Below are 27530 nucleotides of genomic sequence, written 5' to 3' on the forward strand. Positions count from 1 at the left end.
TCTTAAAACCTAGGAAAAATATGTAAGTTTATTGCAAAAGATAATATCCCATTTAAAACAGTTTAGAAATTTACAAAAGCTTACATTAGTACAGTCTTTAAGAAGGTGCTCTGTAGATGAGCTGGTATTAAGTTCCAAGTATAGTGAGTACACATGTTCTTAACTACAGAGAAAGCAGCTACATAAACTCCTGCAACTTAAGCTGATGTATCAGTCTTTTTCCTTTCAATTTTATAAAAGTAACTTTTGCTAAATTAATATCTCTCCATGAAACCAGACAAGCTCAAGTACAACATTTCTGTAGGAGATCATGGTAGAGGTTACATAGTATTTTACAAAGAAGCAATTTTCACATTGAGTATATGAGTACAGAGTTTTGGTATACACATACTTTTTTTTTTTTTAACACAGAAATGATCACTTTTGTTTAGCAGGAAGGTTTTACTGAATTGTTTCCCCCATAACAATTTTAAATGTTCAGAAGAGACCGAGTGTCCAGGTTCAGGTTGGTGGCCTGAGCAATGGTGTGTTGTGCTTTGGTATAGAATCATCGCAGCCTCACTTGATTTTTCTCTCTAGAAAGTTCAACTTGTTCTGACCGCAATATCATCTAACTCAAATGAGGGTTTATGTGAGGCTCCAACTCAACATATGTGTACGACAGCATACCCTTGTTAGTTATCTAAATGTTGGATTATCCATTTTGTGTTCCCAGACACCTCTTCCTCGTGACAGGCTAACTTTGGCAAGCGATCCTGGTCAGCTCTGAGTGGTTCTGCTCATCTGATGCTGGAATGTGCGCAGACCTTGTAAAACAAGTAGAGTAGGTGTTCCTGTCTCCACTTGAGAATGGATAAACAGGCTCTGAAAATTTTAAAAATTTGCTAAAAGTTGTTGGAATAGACTGCTCTGTTGCCTGGGCCTCTTAATTCTGAGAACAGGATTATTTCCATTCTATTGTGCTGCCCAAGAGCATAAATTAATTTGAAAATTAGTGTAAGCAAAGCAAATTAAGATGGAAGCTCTACTACAAGATAAAATTATATAAAAGATCCCCAGTGATTTAACTTTATTGGATTAGCCTCTGTGCTGTTCTTTTCCGTTGTTGGGGCCAACTGCGAGTCGATTGTGTGGATATAGATAGATTCGTGGCTTTTAGCCAGTGGTAGCATATCTTACTGAAATGTGACTTCTTAAGCATGACAAGTGTATTTGTCTTAATTCTAACTTCATGTTAAGTATTCCAGTCTCATTTTGTGGGTTTAAACATTACACTAGAAACAGAACAAGAACATCTTGAATGACACTGCCAGATTTAAATAGTGCAAGCCGATTCCTTGCCAAATTTCCCTCTCACTCTCACTGAAATAGCTTTGTGCACTGCAGCGCAGTGACAGGGAAGGTGAAACTGTCGGAGTGGTTTGCTCAATTAGCCTCCATTTGCAGTGGGGAATGTACATCCCACGGTCACACAGAGTGCTGCACTCTGCAAAGACTCTAACGCTGACACACAATCTTTAGCAAAGGGGATTATGAATGCCTTCTTCACTGAATGTTCACTGAGTTTACCATCTCTTTTCTGGGCAGCCTCAATCCAACCACAGGCTGGTAGAGAGTTTAACAAGAAGGAATAGGAGCCTTGCCAACCCACCCCTCATCCCCAAGAGTGTGTAGCAATTACTTAATTCTATTATTTCAGTAGTCTGCTCAGCCATGCAAGTTTGGCTGGACCCACATGTATGGGGGTTTTATCAAAAGAATGAGCCAGATTTAAAGGAATTCAGACTTTGGGAAGGAAAGGCATTTAATACTAAGATGGAAAAAATCTATCCTCATCCCCAGTCCTGCTTCTTCAATCAGGTGACCATGGTCTGGTCACCAGGAAGGGACAGTGTGTAGATTAATAGACTGTGAACTTATCTACAAGGCTGCAAGGATGGATGGGCAAGTACTAATGCTGTGTTTTATCTTAGTCTTATTTATGTTTCTGGTAAGATGAAATGGACAGACAGACTGCTGGATTTCATGATCTTAAATGTTACAGGGAAATTAATTATGGAATCTTAAAGTTCAAGCCCAAACCAGACCCCATCCATCTGCCAAGCAGTCTCAGGCCCCAGGCTGAAAAGCAGGGTGATTTAAGGCACACCCTGGAGTAGCTACAGCTGCAGGATAGTCATACTCACAGGTCCCTTCTACCCTGTGCTGTCCTTACTCTGCTACAGACTCTAAGGTACACACAGCATGAGATGACAAATCCTAGCTTTGGGATCAAGGGGCTAATCAAAAGTGAAAACGACCCAGCCTACCAGGCGACCTGGCATTGCTATGCCCTGCCCGCTTCTGTTATACTCACAAGTGCCAATATTTTAGAAAACTGCCCGTTAAGATATATGATTTTTTTCTGGGTATCTGCTTAGAACCCTCCTCTGTCTCACTGCTCTGCACCACATTTTTATTTCTTTTCTTTGGGATGATAAACCCAGGATGAGCAAGAAGTGCTGAGCATCACTGAGATGTAGGGAAGTGCAATGGGGGTTTTGCCCTTGGTGGGAATCTAGATTTGAAAACTAGAATATATGACAGGAAGCTAGGCAGGTGCTAACTCGGGCCCATGAAATCCTCAGCCAGCAGGCCACGCACTCAGGTGAGACTGTGATCAGGTGCCCAGCAGCAGCTAAACCATCCAGAAGTCATTCTGGTTTTGTAAGTCGAGCGTCTGATGGCCCGGGGCCTTCGCTAGGAAGTAGAGAAAGCCTGAGGGCAGTGGTTCCCTGCCTCGGGGAGGGCAGAGGGCATGGTCCCCAGGAGCTCATATCCACCAGAAGCACTTCTTCTTCACCTTCTTGGTTTTCCGCCTTAAGTCCTGTTTCTCAGGAACTGGAGGCTCTGCTGGGGACTTTGGTGGGGGAGAGGCCTCCTCCGCTAGCTCCACTTCCTCCAGACTCTGTAGAACTTCATGGAACCTGCCTTCTTGCTGCCGGAAATCATATTCTACACTGAAAAACACGGAGAGGAAGGAAGGAAAGTAAATTCAAATCAGCACATATTGATTGAATGTCACCAAGTGTCCAACAGACAGAGAAGAGCCTGGGCTTTGGGATCAAGTCCCAAATGCTTAGGTGCCTGCTGGCTGTGTGACCTTGGGGGAACTGTGCAGTCTCTCTGAATCTCCAGTTTCTCATTGGTGGAATTGGCATGTGTAATACCTTCTGCTTAGGGATGTTTCTAAGTTTAAATGAAGCACATAACATGGCAGCCTAATAGTAGATGGCCAATTAAAGTTCTTCCAACCTCTCTCTCACATTTATTTAATGCTCCTGATTGTTCATTATTTTTACATACACTTTAAACATAAAACTGCCTCATAATATAATGTTTAAGTAATACAGAGAAATATGTGATAAAACTAACAACTCAGTTTCCTTACCCATAAAATGGATCTAATAATGGCCCCTGTCTCAAAGGCTTTTTTGGAATTAATATGTATATAGTGAGGGACAGAGAAGCCTGGTGTGCTGCAGTCCATGGAGTCACAAAGAGTTGGTCATGACTTGGTGACTGAACAATAATGAATCTATATTAGTTAAGTGAGAGAATATAAAGGAAGAACTTAGAGCAGTGCCTGACAGACAGTAAGCCAGCTTGGGGTGTCCAGTGAGAAGGTGCTATTTGGGGGCTTTGTTAGTCACATGTGACAATCATGACCTGCCTTTTCGGCAGCATTTACTCTGATCCTGGGTCTCTAGGAGGTGATGTGGGCATAGAGGGCCAGCTCAGTGTCTGTTTAATGACAGCCCCTTTTTAGCCCTTGCTGGGTAGGAGGCTTTGACCAATCATGACACTTCACAAACCAGCACAGGGTTTCTCCTCTTCTGGGTGAGGCATTTCCTTCTCCTCCTTGCTAAACAAGGAGAATGCACCATCTCTGTGACTCTGCATTTCCCCCACCTCCCACACTCCCACGCTGGCTCCTCATCTTTGGGCCCTCTGAGAGTTCTAGCATGAAACCAGGTAACAAACACAGCTACAAGCTCAAGAGCCTTCTCACAAGCATTCTGGCTCTGGCAGCTCCTCTGTAGGTAAATCTCCTAGACAATTAAGGGCAGAGGCAGCCCATACACAGTCTGCAGAGATGTCTGCAGGAGTCAGTCTTTGTGGCCCGGCTCTCCAGGCTCTGAGAAGGCTGAGCCAGACTTACAAGACAGGCTGACCATCCCTGATGCCACGGGCCTGATTCCCAGGCCCTCAAAGGTCAGGGGGAGCCTGAGCACCCATCCAAGGCAGAGCTTCGGCTCTTCAACCTCCGACTCTCTCAGCCCCTGAGGGCCCTGGTCCCCAGAGGTGTCATGTTTACCTCGAAGACCTGTGTACAGATGATACCATGGAGTCTGTACATTAATGACTCCAACATATACACATAAAGTAACACAAAGAGAAGTGGTGATCAGGATATGCCCATTAAAGGAGAATATTTAAATATGTCTGTATTAAGGAATAATATGAAGTCAGCACAAGTGTAAGGCTACCCAAGACTCATTGTTAAGTAAAGAAGCAAAGCCAAGAGCCAGATATATTAATAGTAATAACATCAATGGTGATAATAATAACAGTAATAGGGGCTTAACAATCATGCTCAGGGACCATCAGGGATGGGTGTTTATTTCTATATATTTGATAAGCTTCCTCCAGATTTTCTTCTCTTAACTTACATCCTTTCACTTTCTGTGCCTCCCTGGTCTCCTCTATAGGGACATCCTCATGGATGTGTGATTTATATAATGGATGTGTAACACAGGCTGTGTTTTTCTAAGCAAAGCTCCATGACTGATTAACTGTGAGATGGTGCCAAAGTAATTTCTCATATTCAAGCCAAAGTCTCCTCAACTGAAGAATAAGCATGGTGCTACTCATGGGATCTCAGTGATGTATAAACAATAGAATGCATATACAACACTCAGTTCAGAGATAGATACCAACAAACATCAAATGATATTCAGCTAGTCATTCAACAAACATTTATTGAGTATCTCCCATGCACCAGGCCCTCAGTTAGGTACCAGAAGTGGAGTATTAAACAGACAGACAGATAGACAGACATTATCCCTGGCCTCTTCACACTGGTAACTAGTGACTCTGTGTCCTTAGTAAATGCTAGCCAATATCAAGAGCTATTCAGTTCAGTTCAGTTCAGTTCAGTTCAGTCACTCAGTCATGTCCGACTCTTTGCTACCCTATGAATCGCAGCATGCCAGGCCTCCCTGTCCATCACCAACTCCTGGAGTCTACCCAAACCCATTAGAGATATTCTAACCAAAGCTCAGAATTTTGCCAGATCACTGAAGAGAAGTATCCACAGACACACGCTAAAGCTCCCACTTCCTGGTAGTACATCCTGGATGTACTACCCAGGATGCGCCCCTGTTGCTCCTGAAGCTGGGGTGGGCTTCTGTCACCACTCCCCACAGCTCCCTCTCCCCAGTTCAAATTTAAGGAGATGGGTTCAGAGGCTGGGGAATCATTGTCTCTGGCAACCTCTTGTTGCTTTAAGGAAGGAATCCAAAACAATTAATTGCAAACCCTGACTCTCACCCTCTCTTGTATTAATTCACATACAGAGAACATCCACATTCATAGTTCTCCTGACTCCTGAAATGACCCTTCCTCTTTCACCAAGGCAGAAAATTACCTTCATTCTAGAGCATTCTAGAGCATTTGGATAGAGCCAAAGAAAGTAGGCACCCTCTGCTCATTCTAGGAATTTCCTCAGCTTTTAGAGATAGGAAATTCCATCCACCCATCATCTTACCATCCATCATCCATCCATCTGTGCATCAAACCATTCCTCTATCCAGCCAGCCAGCCAGCCATCTAACCATCCATTTATTCATCAACCATCCATTCATCCATACAGTCATCTGCTCATTCATCTAGCCAGCTATCCAACCATTCACCCATTCATTCTTCCATCTATCCATGCATTCAAGCATCCATCCTGTTTTAGGCCTGATGCTGCTCAGTTATAGGGACACAACAATGAGATAGAGAGATGTGGATGCTGCTTTTGTGGATGTAGCTTCCCAGCGTATGATACAGGTGATTAAACTAACAATTGCTTTAAAATCTGCCTTGTATATATCTCAACAACCCCTACTCTCCAGCTCTTCATCCATATATCTCTACCAAATTATATGAACATACACACAAACCAGCTTCCTTCTTCTCCTTATATGTGACATTTCTCTGATTTCTTAATTCAAGCAACAAACAGCCAAACAAAGCACCCGAGTGTGTCAAGACTCATCAGTTCAGTTCAGTCGCTCAGTCATGTCGGACTCTTTGCGACCCCATGAATTGCAGCACGCCAGGCCTCCCTGTCCATCATCAACTCCCAGAGTTCACTCAGACTCACATCCATCAAGTCAGTGATGCCATCCAGCATCACTGTCGTCCTCTGTTATCCCCTTCTCCTCCTGCCCCCAATCCCTCCCAGCATCAGAGTCTTTTCCAATGAGTCAACTCTTCGCATGAAGTGGCCAAAGTACTGGAGTTTCAGCTTTAGCATCATTCCTTCCAAAGAAATCCCAGGGCTGATCTCCTTCAGAATGGACTGGTTGGATCTCCTTGCAGTCCAAGGGACTCTCAAGAGTCTTCTCCAACACCACAGTTCAAAAGCATCAATTCTTCGGTGCTCAGCCTTCTTCACAGTCCAACTCTCACATCCATACATGACCACAGGAAAAACCATAGCCTTGACTAGACGAACCTTTGTTGGCAAAGTAATGTCTCTGCTTTTGAATATGCTATCTAGGTTGGTCATAACTTTCCTTCCAAGGAGTAAGCATCTTTTAATTTCATGGCTGCAGTCACCATCTGCAGTGATTAGACTCATAACAGTGCCCTAATACTGATTAGAAAAAAACAGTGCTTTGGGTATGTTCAAATGTGTATAGAACTGGCAGGCCTAGAGACAGAAGAGCCAGGAGACAGAATGTTAAGTCTATCTCAGCTCACAAGGTAAAGCACAGCACACTGGAGAGCTCAGAGAAAGGGCTCTTGGGTGTAATTCTCCTGGGTTTGAACGGAGGCAGTGCCACTTACTGGCTAGGTGACCTTGGGCAAATTGCTTTTCTTTCTAAGACCCAAATGAAAGTAGAGGTTCTGAAGCGACCTTACCAGGTAGTTGTAGAGAGCGGGACAATAACAAGGGGAGTGTCCTCAGGTAGATGGGGTCTCTGCCCACTCCACCAAGTCTTTTGTCTTCCTATCTCAGGGAGTGAATGCCTCACCTCCTCACTCGTGCCTTTGACCCTTCAGTAATTGTATACCTCGCGAGAAACATCAGTCTTCACCCGCTCCTCCCCACCCCCCCCACCCCTCGCCCAGCCATGTGCATTCAGGGAAGAATACACTCTTTACATTTCTATGGAAACACCACAGGGTTCCATTATAATCACTGGGACTTAGGGAGCTCCACAGATGCCCCCACTAGTCTTGACAATTTAAAGGGGATTGAAAGTGACTTTCTTTTCAAGGCCAGACAAATAACAGAGTATAGAGAACCCTGTGTCCTTTGGAAAGAAATTGATTAGTGTTTTTTAGGCCAAAGTAATTTATTAACATAAAGGAAAATCGTCACTTTTCTTCTTACCCATCCTTTTGACAAACTACTGTTTAGTTTAGAAGGGAGGAGAAGGAATATATTTTATTTTGGTCACAGCTGCCTTATAAATGGTCAGGGGCAGTGCCCTCTCTCATCTGTCTTTCGTTTTGAGGCTGGGTAGTGAAGAGGAGATCCCCCTCAACTTCCTACTTGGCTAACCCACACCATATTCAACAACCACTTCAAAGAGGGATTAAAACGCCTGCTTGAGAGAATTCAAGCAAACTTTTAGCAGAGGGTTGTTTGCAGATTCTAGGGAATGAGTGCTTGCCTTGGGTTTGATATCAAGATAGAACACCAATGACTTTTCCAACCATCCCCCCCTTCTCTCCCTACCTTCCCACCCTTATATCTTCTCCATCCACAGGAAGTGCTAGGTGCTTAGTTTGCAGAGAACTCTGACTCACAGTGCTGGGGGGCGAGGTGTGGGTAGCAGATAGTGGTCAAGAAATCCTTACAATACAGGACTCAGGCCCAGAACCACTGAGATAGTTTGGAGCTTTCAAAGTCTGTAAGGTTGGTTCTCTGAAGATGCATGGAATGCCTGACTCCTGATCAGGGCTGCCCAGTTCACTGTCTGGGAGTCTTAGAGCCACTCCCAGACAAGAGGTCTGCATGCTGCCGCTTTGCATTTAGAAAGTGAGATGTGTGTAAACTGAGAATGCAAGCAAGCTGGAAGTCTTCCCTCTTGAGGGCACCTCAGTAATCTAGCTGACAGATCAATGCTTCAGCCATCATGCTAGGAGGTGGAAAGCTGGAGAATGTTTTTCTAGGTAATTGGAAGTAGCAAGAGGCCTAAGTCATGGCTTGTCTGGAAGAAGAACTAGTGAGAAGCAAAGAGTAGGTAAATGTGTAAATGCATAAAGCAAATAAGAGTCAGATTCCAGATATAGCATCTTGGCTGGGCAAAGAGAAGTTGGGTGAGACACAAGAAGAAAAAAGTTTAGACAGAAGTAAACAATAGAAACCTCTTACTTTTATATAGCACTTTCAAACTGCAAACATACCAGGTCTGCATTTTCATTTTATCTTCATGATAGCTCAGGAATCTAGGAATGTTGTTTTCCTAGATTCTGGTGAAGGGAGTCACACCATGAATCAGGATCAGAATCTCAGCTTTCTTTCCTGACCCCTAGTCCTCTCTCCTAAAAAGGGATCAGATGTTTTAGCCCACAGCCTAGCTGTTACCAGGGTCTACTCTAAGAAGAAAATGATGTAACTAGAGAGTATAACTAGAAAACCCCAATCACAGAAAGCTAATCAAACTGATCACAGCCTTGTCTAACATAATGCAACTATGAGCCATGCCTTGTAGGGCCACCCAAGACAGATGGGTCATGGTGGAGAGGGCTGACAGAATGTGGTCCACTGGAGAAGGGAATGGCAAACCACTTCAGAATTCTTGCCTTGAGAACCCCATGAACAGTATGAAAAGGCAAAAAGATAGGACACTGAAAGATGAACTCCCCAGGGCAGTAGGTGTTCAATATGCTACTGGAGATCAGTGGAGAAATAATTCCAGAAAGACTGAAGAGATGGAGCCAAAGCAAAAACAACACCCAGTTGTGGATGTGACTGGTGATGGAAGTAAAGTCCGATGCTGTAAAGAGCAATACTGCATAGGAACCTGGAATGTTAGGTCCATGAATGAAGGTAAACTGGAAGTCAAACAGGAGATGGCAAGAGTGAACATTGACATTTTAAGAACCAGTAAACTAAAATGGACTGGAATGGGCGAATTTAACTCAGATGACCATTATATCTACTACTGTGGGCAAGAATCCCTTCGAAGAAATGGAGGAGCCATCATAGTCAACAAAAAAGTCCAAAATTCAGTACTTGGGTAAATCTCAAAAATGACAGAGTGATCTCTGCTCATTTCCAAGGCAAACCATTCAATATCACAGTAATCCAAGTCTATGGCCCCACCAGTAATGCTGAAGAAGTTGAAGTTGAACAGTTCTATGAAGACCTACAAGACCTTCTAGAACTAATACCCCAAAAAGTGTCCTTTTCATCATAAGGGACTGGAATGCAAAAGTAGGAAGTCAAGAGATACCTGGAGTAAAGGCAAATTTGGCTTTGGAGTACAAAATGAAGCAGGGCAAAGGCTAACAGAGTTTTTCCCAGAGAATGCACTGGTCAGAGCAAACACCCTCTTCCAACAACACAAGAGAAGACTCTACACATGGACATCACTAGATGCTCAATACCGAAATCACATTGATTACATTCTTTGCAGCCAAAGATGGAGAAGCTCTATACAGTCAGCAAAAACAAGACCAGCAACAGACTGTGGCTCAGATCATGAACTCCCTATTGCCAAACTCAGACTTATATTGAAAAAAGTAGGGAAACCACTAGACCATTCAGGTGTGACCTAAATCAAATCCCTTATGATTATACAGTGGAAGTGACAAATAGATTCAAGGGACTAGATCTGACAGAGTGCCTGAAGAAATATGGATGGAGGTTCGTGACATTGTACAGGAGGCAGTGATCAAGACCATCTCCAAGGAAAAGAAATGCAAAAAGGCAAAATGGTTGTCTGGGGAGAGAAAAGAAGACAAGCTAAAGGCAAAGGAGAAAAGGAAAGATATAAGTATCTGAATGCAGAGTTCCAAAGAATAGCAAGGAGAGATAAGAAAGCCTCTCTCAGTGATCAGTGCAAAGAAATAGAGGAAAACAATAGAATGGGAAAAACTAGAGATCTCGTCAAGAAAATTGGAGATACCAAGGGAACATTTCATGCAAAGATGGATACAATAAAGGCCAGAAACAGTATGGACCTAACAGAAGCAGAAGATATTAAGAAGAGATGGCAAGAACACACAGAAGAACTGTACAAAAAAGGTCTTCACGACCCAGATAATCACGATGGTGTGATCACTCACCTAGAGCCAGACATCCTGGAATGCAAGGTCACATGGACCTTAGGAAGCATCACTGTGAACAAAGCTAGTGGAGGCAATGGAATTCCAGTTGAGATATTTCAAATTGTAAAAGATGATGCTGTGAAAGTGCTACACTCAGTATGCCAGGAAATTTGGAAAACTCAGCAGTGGCCACAGGACTGAAAAAGTTCAGTTTTCCTTCTAATTCCAAATAAGGGCAATGATACAGAATGTTCAAACTATCGCACAATTGCACTCATCTCACACACTAGTAAAGTAATTCTCAAAATTCTCCAAGCCAGGCTTCAACAGTACGTGAGTCGTGAACTTCCAGATGTTCAAGCTGGTTTTAGAAAAGGCAGAGGAACCAGAGATCAAATTGCCAACATCTCTTGGATCATAGAAAAAGCAAGAGACTTACAGAAAAACACCTACTTCTCCTTTATTGATTATGCCAAAGCCTTTGACTCTGTAGATTACAACAAACTGTGGAAAATTCTTCAAGAGATGGGAATTCCAAACCACCTTACCTCATCCTGAGAAATCTGTATGCAGGTCAAGAAGCAACAGTTAGAACCGGACATAGAACAACAGACTGTTTCCAAATTGGGAAAGGAGTATGCCAAGGCTGTATATTGTCACCCTGCTTATTTAGCTCATATGCAGAGTACATCATGTGAAATGCTGGATGAAGCACAAGCTAGAATCAAGATTGCCCGGAGAAATATCAATAACATCAGATACACAGATCATACCATCCTTATGGCAGAAAGTGAAGGGGAACTAAAGAGCCTCTTGATGAAAGTGAAAGAGGAGAGTGAAAATGTTGGCTTAAAGCTCAACATTCAGAAAACAAAGATCATGGCATCTGGTCCCGTCACTTCATAGCAAATAAATGGGGAAACAATGGAAACAGTGAGAGACTTTATTTTGGGGGGCTCCAAAATCACTGCAGATGGTGACTGCAGCCATGAAATTAAAAGACAGTTGTTTCTTGGAAGAAAAGCTATGACCAACCTAGACAGCATATTAAAAAGCAGAGATATTACTTTACCAACAAAGGCCCATCTAGTCAAAGCTATGGTTTTTCCAGTAGTCATGTATGGATGTGGGAGTTGTACTATAATGAAAGCTGAGTGCTGAAAAACTGATGCTTTTGAACTGTGGTGTTGGAGAAGACTCTTGAGAGTCCCTTGGACTGCAAGGAGATCCAACCAGTCCATCCTAAAGGAAATCATTCCTGAATATTTATTGGAAGGACTGATGCTGAAGCTGAAACTCCAGTACTTTGGCCACCTGATGCAAAGAACTGACTCATTGGAAAAGACCCTGATGCTGGGAAAGATTGAAGGCGGGAGGAGAAGGGGACAATAGAGGATGAGATGGTTGGATGGCATCACCAACTCAATGGACATGAGTTTGAGTAAGCTCCAGGAGTTGGTGATAGACAGGGAAGCCTGGCGTGCTACAGTCCATGGGGTCGCAAAGAGTCGGACACAGCTGAGCAACTGAACTGAACCTGGGTCCTGTTAGGTGAGGACACATGGTAATTTAAATGAAGAAGAGGTTGGATAAAAAGGAGAAGAAGAAGGACTATCTTTTATGGAATGAACTCTATTCCATACATCATCCTACAAATTTATTAATTCTCATGCCTCATGTGATTCTCAGAGACCCATGAGATAAGCATTATCTTCATGTTACAAATGAGGAAACTGAGGCAAGAGGAGGTTAAATATTCTGCCAATGGCACATACTAGTAAGTGACAGAGCAAGGATTTGAGCCTAGACTCTCTGGCTCCAAAGCTTGTACACTAAGATTCACAGCACTGAAAGAACAGTAGTGTTCAATATGTATGAGATCCTGGTTACCAAATGAGTGTGGGATGGGACGGTGACCCCAGCCCAGTGCACCTAAATGACCTCACATCTCCCTGTGGAACAAGACTCAATGTGGGCTGGGCCTCTGGAGGGCCCTTCATGACCCAGGCGACCAGCCCACCCTGCCATAGCATTTCCTGATTGCAAGGCTGTCCTGACAGGGAGGCTGTGTATTCGAAGAAGACAGATGCCCCATCGGAGGCTGCGTACTCAAGGTGGTGTCTGGGCTCTGCAGTGTTGGGTCTGATTGTAGGCTGCTGAGTTCTGCAGTGGCCCTTTGCTCATCCTTCTCAGCAGGTGGGTCTTGCTCTTTTATCAAGAGACATGGTGATGTACCATAAATCCAGACACTCTAAGCAAGTTGGCTGAGAAACTAATGGTCCGTGGCATCTCCCTGAAGACAAAACCACTTGCAAGTCTCTACCTCTTCATCTCTGTTGGAGTGTTTCTGTGGCCCCTCCCACCACAGAACCCAGGTGCACCACGGATTTATTGACCTCCTGCAACTTTCTTTTTAAAAGAATTAGCTGTAAGAATCAATGGGTTCAGCGAGGGTGGTTGGGTTCCTGTCCACTTGGATAAATCACACCACTTTGGAAAGTGTCTCTGTGGATGAATCACAGTCCGGGAAAGTAGAAACTTTGGTTAGCTTTTTTTTTTTTTTTTTTAATTTTCCCCAGCCTGGAAGGAATATTGTTTCTAAAACTTCCTCCTAATGACCAGTGTGCTCATTATTTATAGGATATAATTTTAAGCTTCACAGATCACAGCCATTTCAAGCCAGCAAGCACGCCCCTTCTCCTTGGGCATCTGTGCTGACAAGTCCCCGGAGAACTGCAGGTTCTCTTCTTGGTGCATAAATAAGCAGGGCCACACTGCAGAAATCTCCCTGCTGATCACCATCTGTGGGAGAGGTCTGCACTCTGGGTGCTGTGGCTCTGTGTTGAGAATGTCTTCACATTAAGTCCTCAGAAAGAGAAGGCCGTCTCAGAGACTGTGGTACAAATATTCACTGATGGTGCAAGGTGAGAAGGTAAGAGGGGAAGGGATAGGAATGCCTTCTGAAAAAGGGACTGGTTTAAGCCCTAGCGCTGGTGGATCCTGGACAAATCACGTGACCTGCCCAAGTCTCCGTTTCCTCATCCATAAAATGGGAATAATAACCAGCCCCATTTTTAAGGGTTCTTGGGAGTCTGAAATGTGATGATACATGTATGCTGTTTAGTAAAATGCCTGGCACATTGCCTGAATCAACAAATAGTAACGATTGTAGCATTAACTTGACAGAGAAATAAAGATTGGGTCATTCTGCGGTCAACCGTGGCCCGCACGCCAGCAGCCATCCATTTGTTATTCCTGTGAAATTCTCAGCATGCTTGATGTTATATTTATGGCATGTTTCAGCCTGTTTAGCTATTAATGCATTAAAATCGGTTTCATTTTTATTGCAGACAAATTGCTGATGCTATAAATCCTCTTCTTTCCCCTTCTATTCGAGGGAAAAGAAGCAAAGGGTAAAACATACCGAGAGAAACGGGAGCTAATGGCAAATGTCTGGGAGACCAAGCTGTCAAGGCTCAGAGAAGTTTCCACAACATCCCTCAAACTTTATGCCTGTTTTCAAAAGAGACAGCTTGAGCTGTGTTTGGTGGCAGTTGTTTGAAGGGTTGCCATTAACATTCATGTTCCTGCATTTGAACTGAACACTGATCAGTCCATACTGCACTGACATGACAGCAGCAAAGGCATCTGTGATTACTAGAAGGAACACACATTACTATGCTGTGTGCTTTGTAATTACTTTTCACTGCAGACTTCACTGCTGGCCAGACAGAGGACTGTGGCTGGAAGACAAGGCTCTCACAGTTCCCCTGGCTCCATACTGGGAGAGCATCTTATACAAATTCACAGACCTAGGTATATTGCATGGCACCCCACTCCAGTACTCTTGCCTGGAAAATCCCATGGATGGAGGGGCCTGGTAGGCTGCAGTCTATGGGGTTGTGAAGAGTCGGCCACGACTGAGCGACTTCACTTTCACTTTTCACTTTCATGCATTAGAGAAGGAAATGGCAACCCACTCCAGTGTTCTTGCCTGGAGAATCCCAGGGACAGCGGAGCCTGGTGGGCTGCCGTCTATGGGGTCGCACAGAGTCGGACACGACTGAAGCGACTTAGCAGCAGTAGCAGCAGCAGGTATATTGCATTTCTAGTGAAATGCCTTTTTCTCTGGTTAGGTGATAGCTTTAAGTGGCAGGCAAGGCCAAGGCCCAGTGGCCAAACTACTTAACCATCAAAGGAAACTCAAGAAGGTTCTCGGCACCTCTGACTGCACCACCCCAGGTGACTCATGTAGCCCTCCGGAGCCTCTTTCCTTAGTTGGATGAAGGTTTGGCTGGCCTTTCTCCTACAGGGCACACAGCTGTATGGCTTTGCCCTGTGTTCCAGAGAGACTCCTTATGTTAAGTTCTGAATGTCAAAGCAGTGAGGGGGCGCAAGAACCGGGATGCTGGTCGCCAGGGACAAAGGGAGGTGCTGGCAGCAAATCTCCTTTTGTATCTCCCTAACTTCTTCTGCCTAGCTTGGAGAATCGTAGCAGTGGAGGAATCAGTAATGATAAAAAAAAAAAAAAGGCAGCCTATGGTCTGTAGAGTTTGAGGAAATGAGAGGATGCTTCACGCACATGCCCTGGGTCAGGAGCCTGCGTGACTACCCCTCCCTGAAGTGGTGTGGGTGACGTGGGATGGCACTCTGCACGCCCACCCTGGCAGGCATTTGTAATTGCTCCTCCAGGACACCCCAGAGGAGAGTTCCTAGCATCGGGGCTCCTGGCCTGGGAGCAGAATTGGGCTCTAATTGGTCTGCACCTTAATTGGAGGAGGAAAGTAATCAGGGATTACTATTCTGTTCCTGCTCTCAGATGAGGTCTGAGGAGCTGGGAGGTGTGGGAGGAAGGAGAGACTACAAATGAACACCCTAAATAATGCAAGATGAGAGCCTGGCCCCGAAGTGGACTGGCAGAAGCTTGTTTTCTGTTCTCACTGCAAATAGGAGGCATCATAAGACACGCTTACTCTGTGAGCAAGCCCCTCTCCTTTCCCTCTCCCTTTTCCTCCACCCTCACCTGCGCCCTTTAGTTAGGTCTGTCCATGACCACTAACCCTGTAACTGAAGCCAAGCAGAAAGGTAAAGCATCTCTCCAATGATGCATTTAAAACAAAAGCTAGTTTCTGGGCTAGTTTATGAGCAAGAGCTTTCTATGTCACAAACGTTTCTAGTAAATCGACTGCCACCACCTCCTTTCAAGACTCTGACTTTACCTACTTGAATGTTTCTCAAACTTCGTCGGGATCAGACTTTCCTGGGAGGCTGGCTCTACCTACAGATTCCCATCCTCCTCCCCACCTCTCTGAGCCAGGAGGTTTGGGGCTTGAAGGCCAGCAACAAATATTCACAGATACCTAGGAGAGTGCTGCAGATGGCCTGCTATCACTCTTGAGAACACCATTTGTGTCCTGTATCATAAACACAAACCCTAACTATGCCCTTGGCCGAAGAGAACTCAGCCATACAACGTTCCACTGAGCCCTGATAACCCTCAAGCAGGCCTAGCCTCTGAAGGCAGCATGCCATGGAATCTGACCAACAGGCAGAGAGGACTAAGTTCCAGTCTTGATATTGCCATTTGTTAGTTGCAGAATAATTGTTCAAGTGCCTCTCTCACTCTCAGTCTCCACTGTCTAACATGAATAATGTGCAAGTCCCCGGACCCCAGTTACCTCGCCTGTAAAATGGGAGTATTTTTATCTATCTCATCTGGTGGTTGGGATCAGATAAGAAAACAAAAAGCATTTACAGTGACCAGTAATTGGTGCATGTGTGCATGCTAGGTCACTTCAGTCATGTCTGACATTTTGCAACTTTGTGGACTGTAGCCCACCAGGCTCCTCTGTCCTTGGGATTCTCCAGGCAAGAATACTGGAGTGGGTTGCCATGCCCTCCTCCGGGAAATCTTCCTGACCCAGGGATCAACCCACGTCTCTTATGTCTTCTGCATTGGCAGGCAGGTTCTCTACCCTGGTGCCACTGGCAAGCCCCGGTAAGTGGCAGCTCTCATCTCTTTCCCCTAATTTTCATCCCAACAGATCCTTGTCTTCCCTTAGCTGTCAGAGTTGTAAAAATCATCAAAAGTCAAATAAACCAACCTCCAATTAGATGTGAGTAGTTTATGAATTATGAGGACTTAATCCAGGTGCATTCGTTTCCTACCACTGCTGAAATGAGTTAACACAAGTTTAGTGGGTTTCAGTTTAGTTCAGTTCAGTCGCTCAGGTGTGTCCAACTCTTTGCAACCCCATGAATCGCAGCACACGAGGCCTCCCTGTCCATCACCACCTCCCGGAGTTCACCCAAACTCATGTGCATCGACTGGGTGATGCCATCCAGCCATCTCATCCTCTGTCGTCCCCTTCTCCTCCTGCCCCCAATCCCGCCCAGCATCAGGGTCTTTTCCAATGAGTCAACTCTTTGCATGAGGTGGCCAAAGTATTAAAAAAACATGAATTTTACTCTTAGAGAGCCAGAGGTCAGAAGTCCTCCAGAACTGTAAATGAAGGTGTCAGCAGAACTGGGTTCCTTCTGGCATTTCCAGGAGAGAATGCATCCCTTGCCTTTCCCAGCCTGTGGAGGCTGCCCACCTTCTTTAACTTGTGACCATGTCACTCCTACCTCTGCTTCTTCTGTCTCACCTCCTTCTCTGACTCTCCTCTCCTGCCCTCATCTCTCCCTTGTCAGGGTCCATATGATTACATTGGGCTCACCTGGACCCTCCAGGCTACTCATCCTGTCCTCTAAGATCCATCATCACACCTGCATTGTCCCTTTTACCAGGTGAGGTGATGTATTCACAGGGTCCAAGAGTTCGAATGTGGACATCTCCTGTGGACATCATTCTATCGACTACGCTGGGTTTTGTTTTACTAAGAGAACCTGCAGACCTACTGCCTTAGTTCCCTCTTCCGAAGAGCTCACTGGTGCGGTTCAGACAATGTAGAAGGGAGACGGGATGGCCTGGATGGAGTGTTCAGTTTCCCACAAATCAGACTTTGCTTTCCTACCATAGTCGGTACAGAAGTACTGGGCAAGAGGGTTGGAAGTCCGTGATCAACAAGGATCTCAATGTCTTGTGAAATGCAACAAGTTCTCTGAGTCATCACAGGAAGACTTGATTAGGTTCCATCTTGTAGTGTTCCAGGTATTTGAAAATTGGAAATCCATGTACTACATTCAGTCACTGTTTGATTCAGTTCCAAGACATCTACTGAGACCTGCTGCACAGAAGCCTTCCTTCCCTAGTACAGTTATTTGATTAATTAAGACCTTCTGTTTCCCCACCAAGGGTAGGGACACACAGAAGTTGTCACACTGATTTGACTTTGGTTGTTGTTTAGTCGCTCAGTTGTGTCCAGCTCCTTGTGACCCCATGGACAGTAGCCCTCCAAGCTCCTCTGTCCATGGCATTCTCCAGCCAAGACTACTGGAGTGGGTTGCCATGCCCTCCCTCCAGGGGATCTTCCTGACCCAGGGATTGAAGCTGAGTCTCTCACATCTCCTGCACTGGCAGGCAGGTTCCTTGCCACTAGCGCCACCTGGGAAGCCCACCTTGACTTGATGACCATCTAAATAGCTGTCTCAAGCCTGCTGCTGCTTTTCGTCCTCCACCCACCCCAGTCCGTATAGCTCTTCCCTTCTTTGAGGGTTCTACTCACCACTAACTGTGTATTAGACACTGGCCATGACTTTGAGATACTGGTCTTCTGCTGAAGGAAAGAAACTCATAAACACTGTGTTGCAATGTCATAAGAGAAATGGTATAGCAGAGGAATGTGCTTGCCAAGGGGCTTCTTCTTGGGAAGGAGTGAAAGGCTATTCAGAGGAACTGGCTTTTAAGCTGCAGGGCTACAAGTTTTCCAGATGAAGCAGGGCAGAAAAGGCATTCCAGGAAATGAAGAAACTTATGTATGCTAGAACACCCAGTATTTGAAGCCAGCTGAGTAGTTCACTGTGGCTGGGAAGAGATAGGAGACCCAGCAGTTAACAAGGTTACTGTCACATTCCAAGGGCCTTGAAAATTAGCTAAAGGAAACAACAGGAAGTGGGACAAAATTGGTTAGCTGGGGAGTGACATGATCAGATTCTACTTTTCAGTAAGTTAGCAACCTGTGTGAAGAATTACTTGGGACAGAGTGAAAGGGACCTGTGGCAAAAAGGCCAGTTAGCGTTTAAGTGATGAGGACCTTTATTGTCCAGAGACAAAGGGAATGAAGCTAAGGGGCTGGATATAGCAGGGAGAATCAGTAGCCAGTTTGATATGTGTTGTTAAGGAGAAGAATGAGACAACGTGGACCGTGGTTTCTTTATGAAATCATGGTCAGCAGTGCTGAACAAATAAGAAATGTAGGAAGAGAATTTTGTGGAGGAAAATATGAAATGTATTTTGGTATATGGTGAACTTGATAATTTGAGGTACATTTGAGATATCAAGATGGGAAGATTCGTAGGTAGTTTATACATATATATGTATACATATATATATAAAGAGAGAACACTCATTAAAGAGAAGATAGAGGAAGGTGATGTCACTGATATTCAAATCCATGAGTGCCGTTGAAGCATGAACAGAGGCTGAGGATAAGAAGAGGAGAGAGCCTGTCTAGGAAGACCCCTGAACAAACAAGAGCTCTTCTGTCATCTTCTCCTCTCTAGCACCTTTCACATCTTATGTGGCCAGTCTCTCCCTTCGTCCATTCAGAATGGTTTAGTTTGCTGCTTGCTCTTTATTTCCATTTCCTAAGAAACACACCTGGATGATAGGAGAAATTTTTTCTTTCTGAGCAAAACTTCCAATTCTTTTCCCTTAAAACATTTGAGGCATTTTAACTCAAACCCGGTAGACGTTTTCCTGGGAGCTATATCCATAAAATAAATGCATGATCGGTATAGTCATAGACCTCCAAAGAGTCTCCGTGATTATTTTCTGAGTGACTGTGAAGATGAAGTGCAGGGAGATATGGCTGGAGGAGTAAAAACTGGGCTGAGAGAAGGAGGAGGGATGTGGCTTGGAGAGAGCCATGACCTTGAGAAGAGGAAAGGAAGAGCATTCCTTAGGGCACTGTTTTCCCAAATTGTAATCGCTGTTTATTACCTGCAAGGTTTTTGTGAAACTCCCCACACCACTTGCACAATTATGTACTTAATTTTTTCTCTTTAAATCAATTCACTTTTTATACTAAAAAACATGTATACAAAGCAGGCAATATATCTTTTGAAAATGAGACCTGCATAACAGTGAATATATAGGAGGGTTAGTTTTGAAAGTTAAAAGCTTCCATAAAGAATTAGAAATGATTACATTCTGGTTGGGAACTGTTGCTTGCCCATGGCTATGAACTTGAAACATGCTCACTTTTAGCAAAGAACTGTGATAAGTAAGCATTAGAAAGGTTTTGAAGACATTCTAGCACCAAACTCAGATTTTTCCCTCTAGGTAAATCAGAAGAATTGAAATCAATTTGAAAAGAGAACAACCTTCTCACTAAGTAATTCCATGCTATTTAATTTTGAGTACCACAGGAGGCATTCAGAAACCTTCTCAGTAACTTGTCCTAGAAGTAATGCTAAGGAGAGGTGAGGAGAGTGTTTGGGAACTAAACAGCCTGGAACCAGCTTGAGTCACAGGGCCAATTCCCACCCCCTTCCCTTGAGTCCCACAGCAGTCAGAGCTCCAAGGAGTTTATTCTTCCTGGGGTATGGAAGGTCCTGAGAGTCACGCATGACATCTCTGGGCATCCATTTTGGTGCTGTTCTCCTCGGGAAGGGAGGATCTATCACAGTGTACCTTAGAAAGAAGAAAGCCAATGAGGCTTTGAGGAGCAGTGGGCAGAAGACTCCTTTTGAAGCTGAGAGAATGATTCGGATGGAACCCTTGACTTGTCTTGATGGAAGCAAGTAGCATAGCCATAGCCTTCAGCTGATTAAGCCACTTAGAAAACCGTATGGATTGCTAACTTAGTTACAGCATCTCCAGGGAAGAAGACCCGGCAGGCAGTCCATGAGGCGCCCATGTGCTTTATGTACAGTGACATGCACTGGCGTCCATCCGTCATCAGAGAGAGAGCCTGCAGCTGCGCAGGGCCTGGGGATGACTATTTCACGTCACTTATTTATTAGTTTGCAAGATCTGACTGTGCAGGACACAACACAGGGTTTGAAGTCATTTGAAATGTTTAAAAAGAAAAAAAATGACAACTCTCATCTTCCCTCTGTTACTATTACTGGGATGTTGTACTGATCTCTTTGCTTTCGTCAGACTAATTGCCTGTTCCTTCACAATGGCTTAGACACAACGATACAGAAACTGTCTGGGAGAGCAGTCTGGCTTTGAATGGTAATGAGGGGTAGATGCATGCAGTGGCTGCTCTTCTTGGAAAACTGGAAAGGGATGTGTAGAGGAAGGTTTGCCAACCCATTCAGGGGTGAATTTAGACTGTTTGCTTGGGACATTTGAAGTACGTCCTAGAAAAATGTAAATATTCTCATACTGGTTGGAAGGTTATAGTTTAGGCAAATATTACCATTTTTAATTCAACCTAGAACACCAGAATGTCAGAACTGAAAGGGACCATCAGGATCATCTAATCAAAGACCTTCATTTTTCAGATAAGGAAACTCAGAGGCCAGAAAGGATTTGCCCAAGGCCAGGGCATGAAACTCACAGAAGATGGGAAAATGATCGTTTGTCCCTTTAACTTACAGAAGCTAAATAGAAAGTCATCTTAAGATAATAGGAAATATATCATTTGGCTGCTGGGAAAAAGAGACTTTTCAAACTTGAAAGTTATTTTAAAAATATATATGTATTTTTTTTTTTGTTTAGGAGGAAAAGATTTTGTCCTCCCTGAATCTAGACATTTAACAAGTTTTGTCCTCCTGGTGATATGAAATTTGCTTAAGATAGGGGATATTTTTAAAAAAAGAAGGAACAAAGGTAAGCAATTGATGAGACTCCTTAATTATTCTTTCCAATGCCCAAGCCTTTTCCAGAGCTCCCTTTTAAGAGGAGATATTTCACACTAAGGTAAAGGGCATATTTTTGTGAGCAATCCTGAAGCTCCTGGTATTTGATGAAAACACTTTGTGGTCCTGGGACTTTTAGGTTTAAAGAATTGACAGTTCAGTGAGAAAATGTCCAAGACTGCCCATCCCTTGCTAGGGTAAAATCTCAGGATTCTACTGGAGAGAGTGAGACATTAAAAACAAACACACACAGGCAACCCAGTTGGGCTTCAGTGCGCTCAGACCCTAGCTGCCTTTCTCATCAAGAGAGAAAAGTAATAGAGAAAATCACACTATATCCTTTTGTCAAACAGAATTAGAAGCCATCACCCGAAATGACCACTTTCGACCGCTTTTCCACTGTGCCACTGAAAGTAGACCACCAGCTAAATGGGCATTGATCGATCCAGTAATAGCAGGAATGAGCTCCTAGATTTGTACAGAAGTTTACTGTTACAACCTGGAGAAGGCAATGGCAACCCACTCCAGTATCCTTCCTGGAAAATCCCATGGATGGAGGAGCCTGGTAGGCTACAGTCCATGGGGTCGCAAAGAGTCGGACACAACTGAGCAACTTCACTTTCACTTTACTGTTATAAAAGGCATTCACATGTATTTTCTCGTTTATTCCTTATGGCAACTCTCAAGAGGAATAATTGTTTCCACTCTGCAGATGAGGAAACTGAACCACACATGTTAGCAGATGTAATTTGGGGGATTCTGACTCCTAGTTTAGGGCTCCTACCACTGTATGATGTTTCCCTTCTGTTTCTTCTAAAAGTTCACTCTAAGGCAGCAACCTTGCCTCTTGCTGGAAAGAAGCAATGTACTTAGAACTGAATATACAGTGCTTATCACAGTTCTTGACATATTGTAATTGCTTGGCATGTGGTAGTTACTGTGGAGGGGTAGGATGTGTGGTACAACAATCAGGATCAGAAAGGGCTTGGTGTCAGAAAGATATGGATCTGAGTCCCAAGTCTCGGAATATTTGATTTGAGATCCCCTTCAGCTCTCTGAAAATGCTATGTGTGAGTGGGGCCAAATGACTAAACTTCCCTGGGGACATGAACGCCTACTTTAAGAGGTGTACTGTGAAATGAGATACAAAGGGACATGCAGAGCTTAGCAAGGTGCCGGTGCTTAGTATTCAGGAAGGGGAAGGGTGATGATCTCAAAAGGATTTGCTCATAGGCCTTATTGTGAGGAAACAAAACAATGCCCTCTTTGAAACCAGATGTTAACATTTCATAGTCAAACAACCTTGTTTTCTTTTTTTGTCTTATGTATCCAAAGGCCTTCTGTCTTTGCCCCTCTCTTGACTTTCTGCATCTAAGAGAGATTACAAGAGTGTTCCGTGGACCCCGCAACTTCTGTGCTCTACAGAGCAGGTCTCAGCTGTGGCCAGGTACCTGTATATGATGCATGCCGTGTTCTGGCAGGTACTGCAATTGTTGAGATCTTGGCCAGTTCGATAAAAGTTGCGCCTGCAAAATAGAGCATTTGCTAGATAAATCTATGGGCAGACGCCCCCTGGCATGCACACATCCTACAGACTCATTTCCTGCAGCACAGCATTGTCCTTCTCATGATTTCAAAGTCTGAAGTTTCATGATCATTGCAAACAGAGAAACAAGAAATCCATATTAATAGGATCTCACATTTCTAGAATGCTTTATAGATGTTTAAATACTTTGAAATATGGATTTTCTTCATGCTGACAATAATCCTCTGCGATGGGTCAGTTATTCTTACCCCCACATGATAAATGGGGAAACTGAGGGACTTTGCAAATGAGTAGCAGAAGATGATTAAAACTCCTAATCCCTTTAGGTCATATTTCTCCCTGTCTCGTCACAGTGCTTCTCTCTTGTAAGGTTATGTTGACTCTGATTCATAGCAGCAAATGCCAGTTAATTAATTCTTCCTTTTCCTACCCTTTTGTTGATTAGCTTTCACCATTCCTTTTCCTCAGTCTTTAGGGAGCACTGTTTCAAGGAAGGAGCATCCCACACCTAAACAAATAACTGCCTTCCTGTCCTCAGACGGATGCTGAGTCACCCAGGAAAGCATTCTGGAGCTTCTTTCTCTTTGCGGAATTATGATCTCATTTCAGTCCCTACTTAGCCAGTGCATGATGGACTGGCTCAAGCCTGCAGAGTGGTCAGTGGAGGGGAAGGTCAACAGTAAGCTTAGTGGCTGCCTCAAGTCCTCTGTGACAAACACACAAACAGCTAAATACTGTGCAAATGCAGTAACTCCCTGCAGGGATAGGGTTTGGGCAGAACCTACATACTGTCATTCTCCGCTATCATTATTGACTGGACCCACATCTTAATAAAAAGTAACTTTTGACCCTGCTGCTTCATCGTCCCCTTTCTCCAATCTGTTGTCATTTGGAAATAAAAACCAATCATCGTGGAAATCCACCAAAGCCTACAACCCAATGAAACCCAGTCCAAACAAAGGGAGACCATTGCTTATAATTTGGGAAAACGATAGAATTTCAAACATTTTGGAGACATTTTACTAATGGAAGGCAAGGGTCTCTCTCTGCCCCTATCCTCCCAAATGACTTTACCCTCCTTCCACTCCCCCAAATCCACCTTACCCTTCTGTGAGAGCTCGAGCTTTCTCCAAGTCTTGAATTATGTTCAAAAGGACTTTAATTTTCTCTTGGTTTGAGTGCAGAGACTCCTCCACAGATTGCAGCCTGCCTTGGAGGTCGCAGAGCTCGCCCTGCACCAGGTGAATTGGGTTAATCCCGCCAGTCACTCTCTGCTGCTTGGTCTCCCTGTTGGGGAGAGAGGAGGGGAGGTGACCGCTTCCTGGACAGTTCTGAAGCTCTGGGATGTCTGACTTGATGGGGTTCTTTGCCGTCTGCTCCTGGCACACAGGGGCAGATCCTGACTCACTGTTAGTTTGGAGTGACTGCAGGTCCTGGTAATTGTTACTCAATGAAGAACAGTCTGAAGCCCCCCCTGGTTGGGCTGGCTGACTCTGGGAGCCAGGTGGAGGGGAGCTGTGAGTCCGTGGATGTGAGGGAGCACACCTTTCCTTTGACCTAGATGACAGAGGGCCAAGGTCTTTGTCATCGGAGCTATCTTTGGGCAAAAGCAATTCAGGTTGCAGGTTCCCTGTGCCAGGCATGTGATTGGCTCTACTGGGGGTATTTAAGCAGGAGGGGATTCTTTCTGAACCTGGTGGCAGGTCTCTTCTCCCGTCACCTGAACGCCTGTCAACCAAAGGGGGTATGGAGTTGCTCATCTCAGCAGACCGGTCTGGGCTCAAAGTGGACTCCCTTCCTGCCCAGGTAGGACTATGGTAAATATCATCTGGGACCTGAACGGCAGCTGTTACTTTCTCCAAGGCTCTCCATGTCCCAGCTTCGAAGCATAGGCTCACAGGCCCATTGCTTTGCACCTTGGACATTCTAGGGAGAAACGGGTGGGATACCTTGACCCTTCGAGGCCCATCCTCAAGATGCTGAGCCAGCCGTAAGTAGGCAAGGTCAGAGGACACAATGTCCTGCTCAGAGAGATTGCCGTTCACCTGGATGGCACTTTGGGATGCTGTCGGCATTTCCACCAGGGACTTGCTAGCTGTGAGTCTCTTCCTTTTGAAAACCGGGAAATGCTTCCTGAGACTGGGGGACGTTTGGATCGCGATGTTCCGAAAGCCCCCTGCCTTCTGGGACCTGGGAAAGGAGAGTGAGTAGGTGGGGAGGTGATGGTGCCTGGAGGCCTGAGTCTTTCCCATTACAGCCGGGTCCTCGGACGTCTGGACATCCACCTCAGCTAGACCAGGCGGAGTCTTACTGGTGCCATCTTCCTTGAATCGGACCTGCTGCGATTTGCTCCTGCGGTGGTGAGGTTGCTTCACCAGCTCCACAGACTCGAGACTGTTCCTTTTCAGAAGCACAGGCCTCACTTTCATACTCTGCTGGGCCATTGAGCCTCAGTTGAAAGGATTAGGACCACACACTTCTCCTGGGCACATTTCCTTAGGTCTTTGGAGCAGCTTCTAATGACAGCATCTCAGACACAGAGATCTGCCTCCGAGTATGGGCAGCTCTGTTGGCCATTCCCAGCCAGTAGGTTTTACTTAGGGGGGAGAGAGCTCTCTGTAACGCTTCCCCTGCAGTTAAAATATTATTCCATCGCAGTGGTAATTACCACTTAGATAAACAAGGAGTTAGGCTAATTATTAAACCTCTGATCTACCATGAGAGCTGGTGGGCTGTTTATCAGAGGAGGCTGGCAGGCAGTTCTGATCCTGGAAGAAGCTTGTGGTCTTGAACAAAAAGACAACGAAAGTCCCATTTAGAGGAGAGCGCCAGACTCCCAGTGTGTGAATTCCAAAAGAAACCTGCTACGTCTGGAACATACGGCTTCCTTTCCGGGAGCATCAGTTCCCAGCGTAAAACTACAGGAACCTTAAACACATCTCCTTTCCATCACATGTAAACAGGTAGAGAAATAAAGGACCCGGGGCTTGGCTTCTTTCCTGGTACATGATGCTCCTAACGGAACATCCCCATTCATGTCAATCAGAGGTTCCTCCTTTGAGGCCATTGTTTTCTTTCATGCTGTCTCCCTTCTCTTCTGTGAGCGAAACTTATCTTCCTAAATAGCCTCACAGAACCCAGTGGGGTGTGCCGCGGACATCCAGGGGCCTTCAGAGGGCAGAGTCCCTGTTGTGGTGTCTTGGCTGAAGTTCACATGTGGAGAAAGTGAGCCACATTAGCAGCCTCTGGGTATTTGAGCCCAAAACTTCGTTCACTTGGGGTTGGGGTCAGGGACCTGGCAGTCTTTATCAGCATGCAAGAGAGTCTGAAAAGGAAGAGACAACAGATGCCGCTGAGAACACAGTTCCTGTGGGCCTGGGTTTCTCTCCAAACTCGTCTCCCAGCTGAGGGCTTCTGAGTGGGTGGTCTAGAGTAAGTCAACTCGCTGCCTTTGTGTCTGTTCCCCTAGTGAGCCGGGCACCTGTGGCTGCCAGGCCTTGAAGCAAAATGCCCGTCTGCCTGGATTATCTCCTCCTTTCATTCCCAGGCATCACCCAGCCAACTCCTATTCATCCATGAAACCCCAGCTTAAATGCCTTTCAAATGACTCCTCCCTCACACATGCCTCTGGTGCTAGACCATATCAGGACCTCCCTTAGATTCAATATCTTTGTATCACATTCTTTGAAACACAGATTTTATTATCCCTAAATAATCATTTGTCTATGTATTTATTTAATGTGCATCTCCCCCACTTCCCTGTAAGCTCCAGGGTGTCAGGAGCTGAAGCCTTTTTTTTTAACCACTAGATGTTTCTAGCCCTCCTTCAGGCTCACTGTGAGTGCCTAATGAGTATGTACCCAGAGAGGATGGCTGAATGCAGCCAAGAAGAGCCTGGGGATGGGGATGGGGACCCTAGGGTATTCTGCTAGGCAATCAGATGGTGACTTCTCTCTGCTAGGACTGAAACACTTGCTAGAGAACAAGATTTTCACCCAGTTTTTTCATTTTTAATTGCTTTCTAGGAGATAAATGTACATAAAATTCTCCATGGAAAGTGTACCTTGTAGTAATAACAGTTACCATTTATTTTTACCATGCTGTGGGTTTGACTTGCATTTCATTACAACCCTTGTTTATCAAGTACTCACTAATGTACCAGGTGCTGTTCTAAGCACTTTCAAAGCCATAGCTCATTCATTCCCTACCCTACAGAGGTGGATATTCTTATAACCCCATTTTACAGTTTGAATATGCTGGGGCCCAAGGACACACAGCTTGTGACAGAGCCAAGGTCTGAACTTAAATAGTCCGGCACCAGAGTCTGTGCTCTTAAACTCTGAGTCTACTGCTTTCCCAATACTGCATTATCTCATTAATCCTTAGAACAAAACTGTGAGGTTTTATGATCCCCTGTGGACTGATGAGGAAACTGAGGCTCAGAGATATTAAGTACCCAGTGGAGGAGCTG

General features: G+C 44.8%; 2 protein-coding genes across 3 annotated transcripts in view; one reads left to right on the top strand and one right to left on the bottom strand.

Annotated features, from left to right (window-relative positions):
- Positions 1-26859, bottom strand: INSYN2B (inhibitory synaptic factor family member 2B). Its single transcript, XM_061393177.1, has 3 exons — positions 24164-26859; positions 22965-23039; positions 1-2999 (listed from the first exon to the last, which is right to left on the bottom strand). Exons 1-3 carry the CDS (start codon positions 25501-25503, stop codon positions 2813-2815), a joined length of 1602 nt encoding a protein of 533 aa, XP_061249161.1. The 5' UTR covers positions 25504-26859; the 3' UTR covers positions 1-2812.
- The window catches only part of DOCK2 (dedicator of cytokinesis 2), a 458739-nt gene that overhangs the window by 222270 nt on the left and 208939 nt on the right, over positions 1-27530 (top strand). The window lies entirely within an intron of this gene.

The sequence above is a fragment of the Bos javanicus genome, chromosome 20, assembly GCF_032452875.1.
Source record: "Bos javanicus breed banteng chromosome 20, ARS-OSU_banteng_1.0, whole genome shotgun sequence".
Lineage (NCBI taxonomy): Eukaryota > Metazoa > Chordata > Mammalia > Artiodactyla > Bovidae > Bos > Bos javanicus.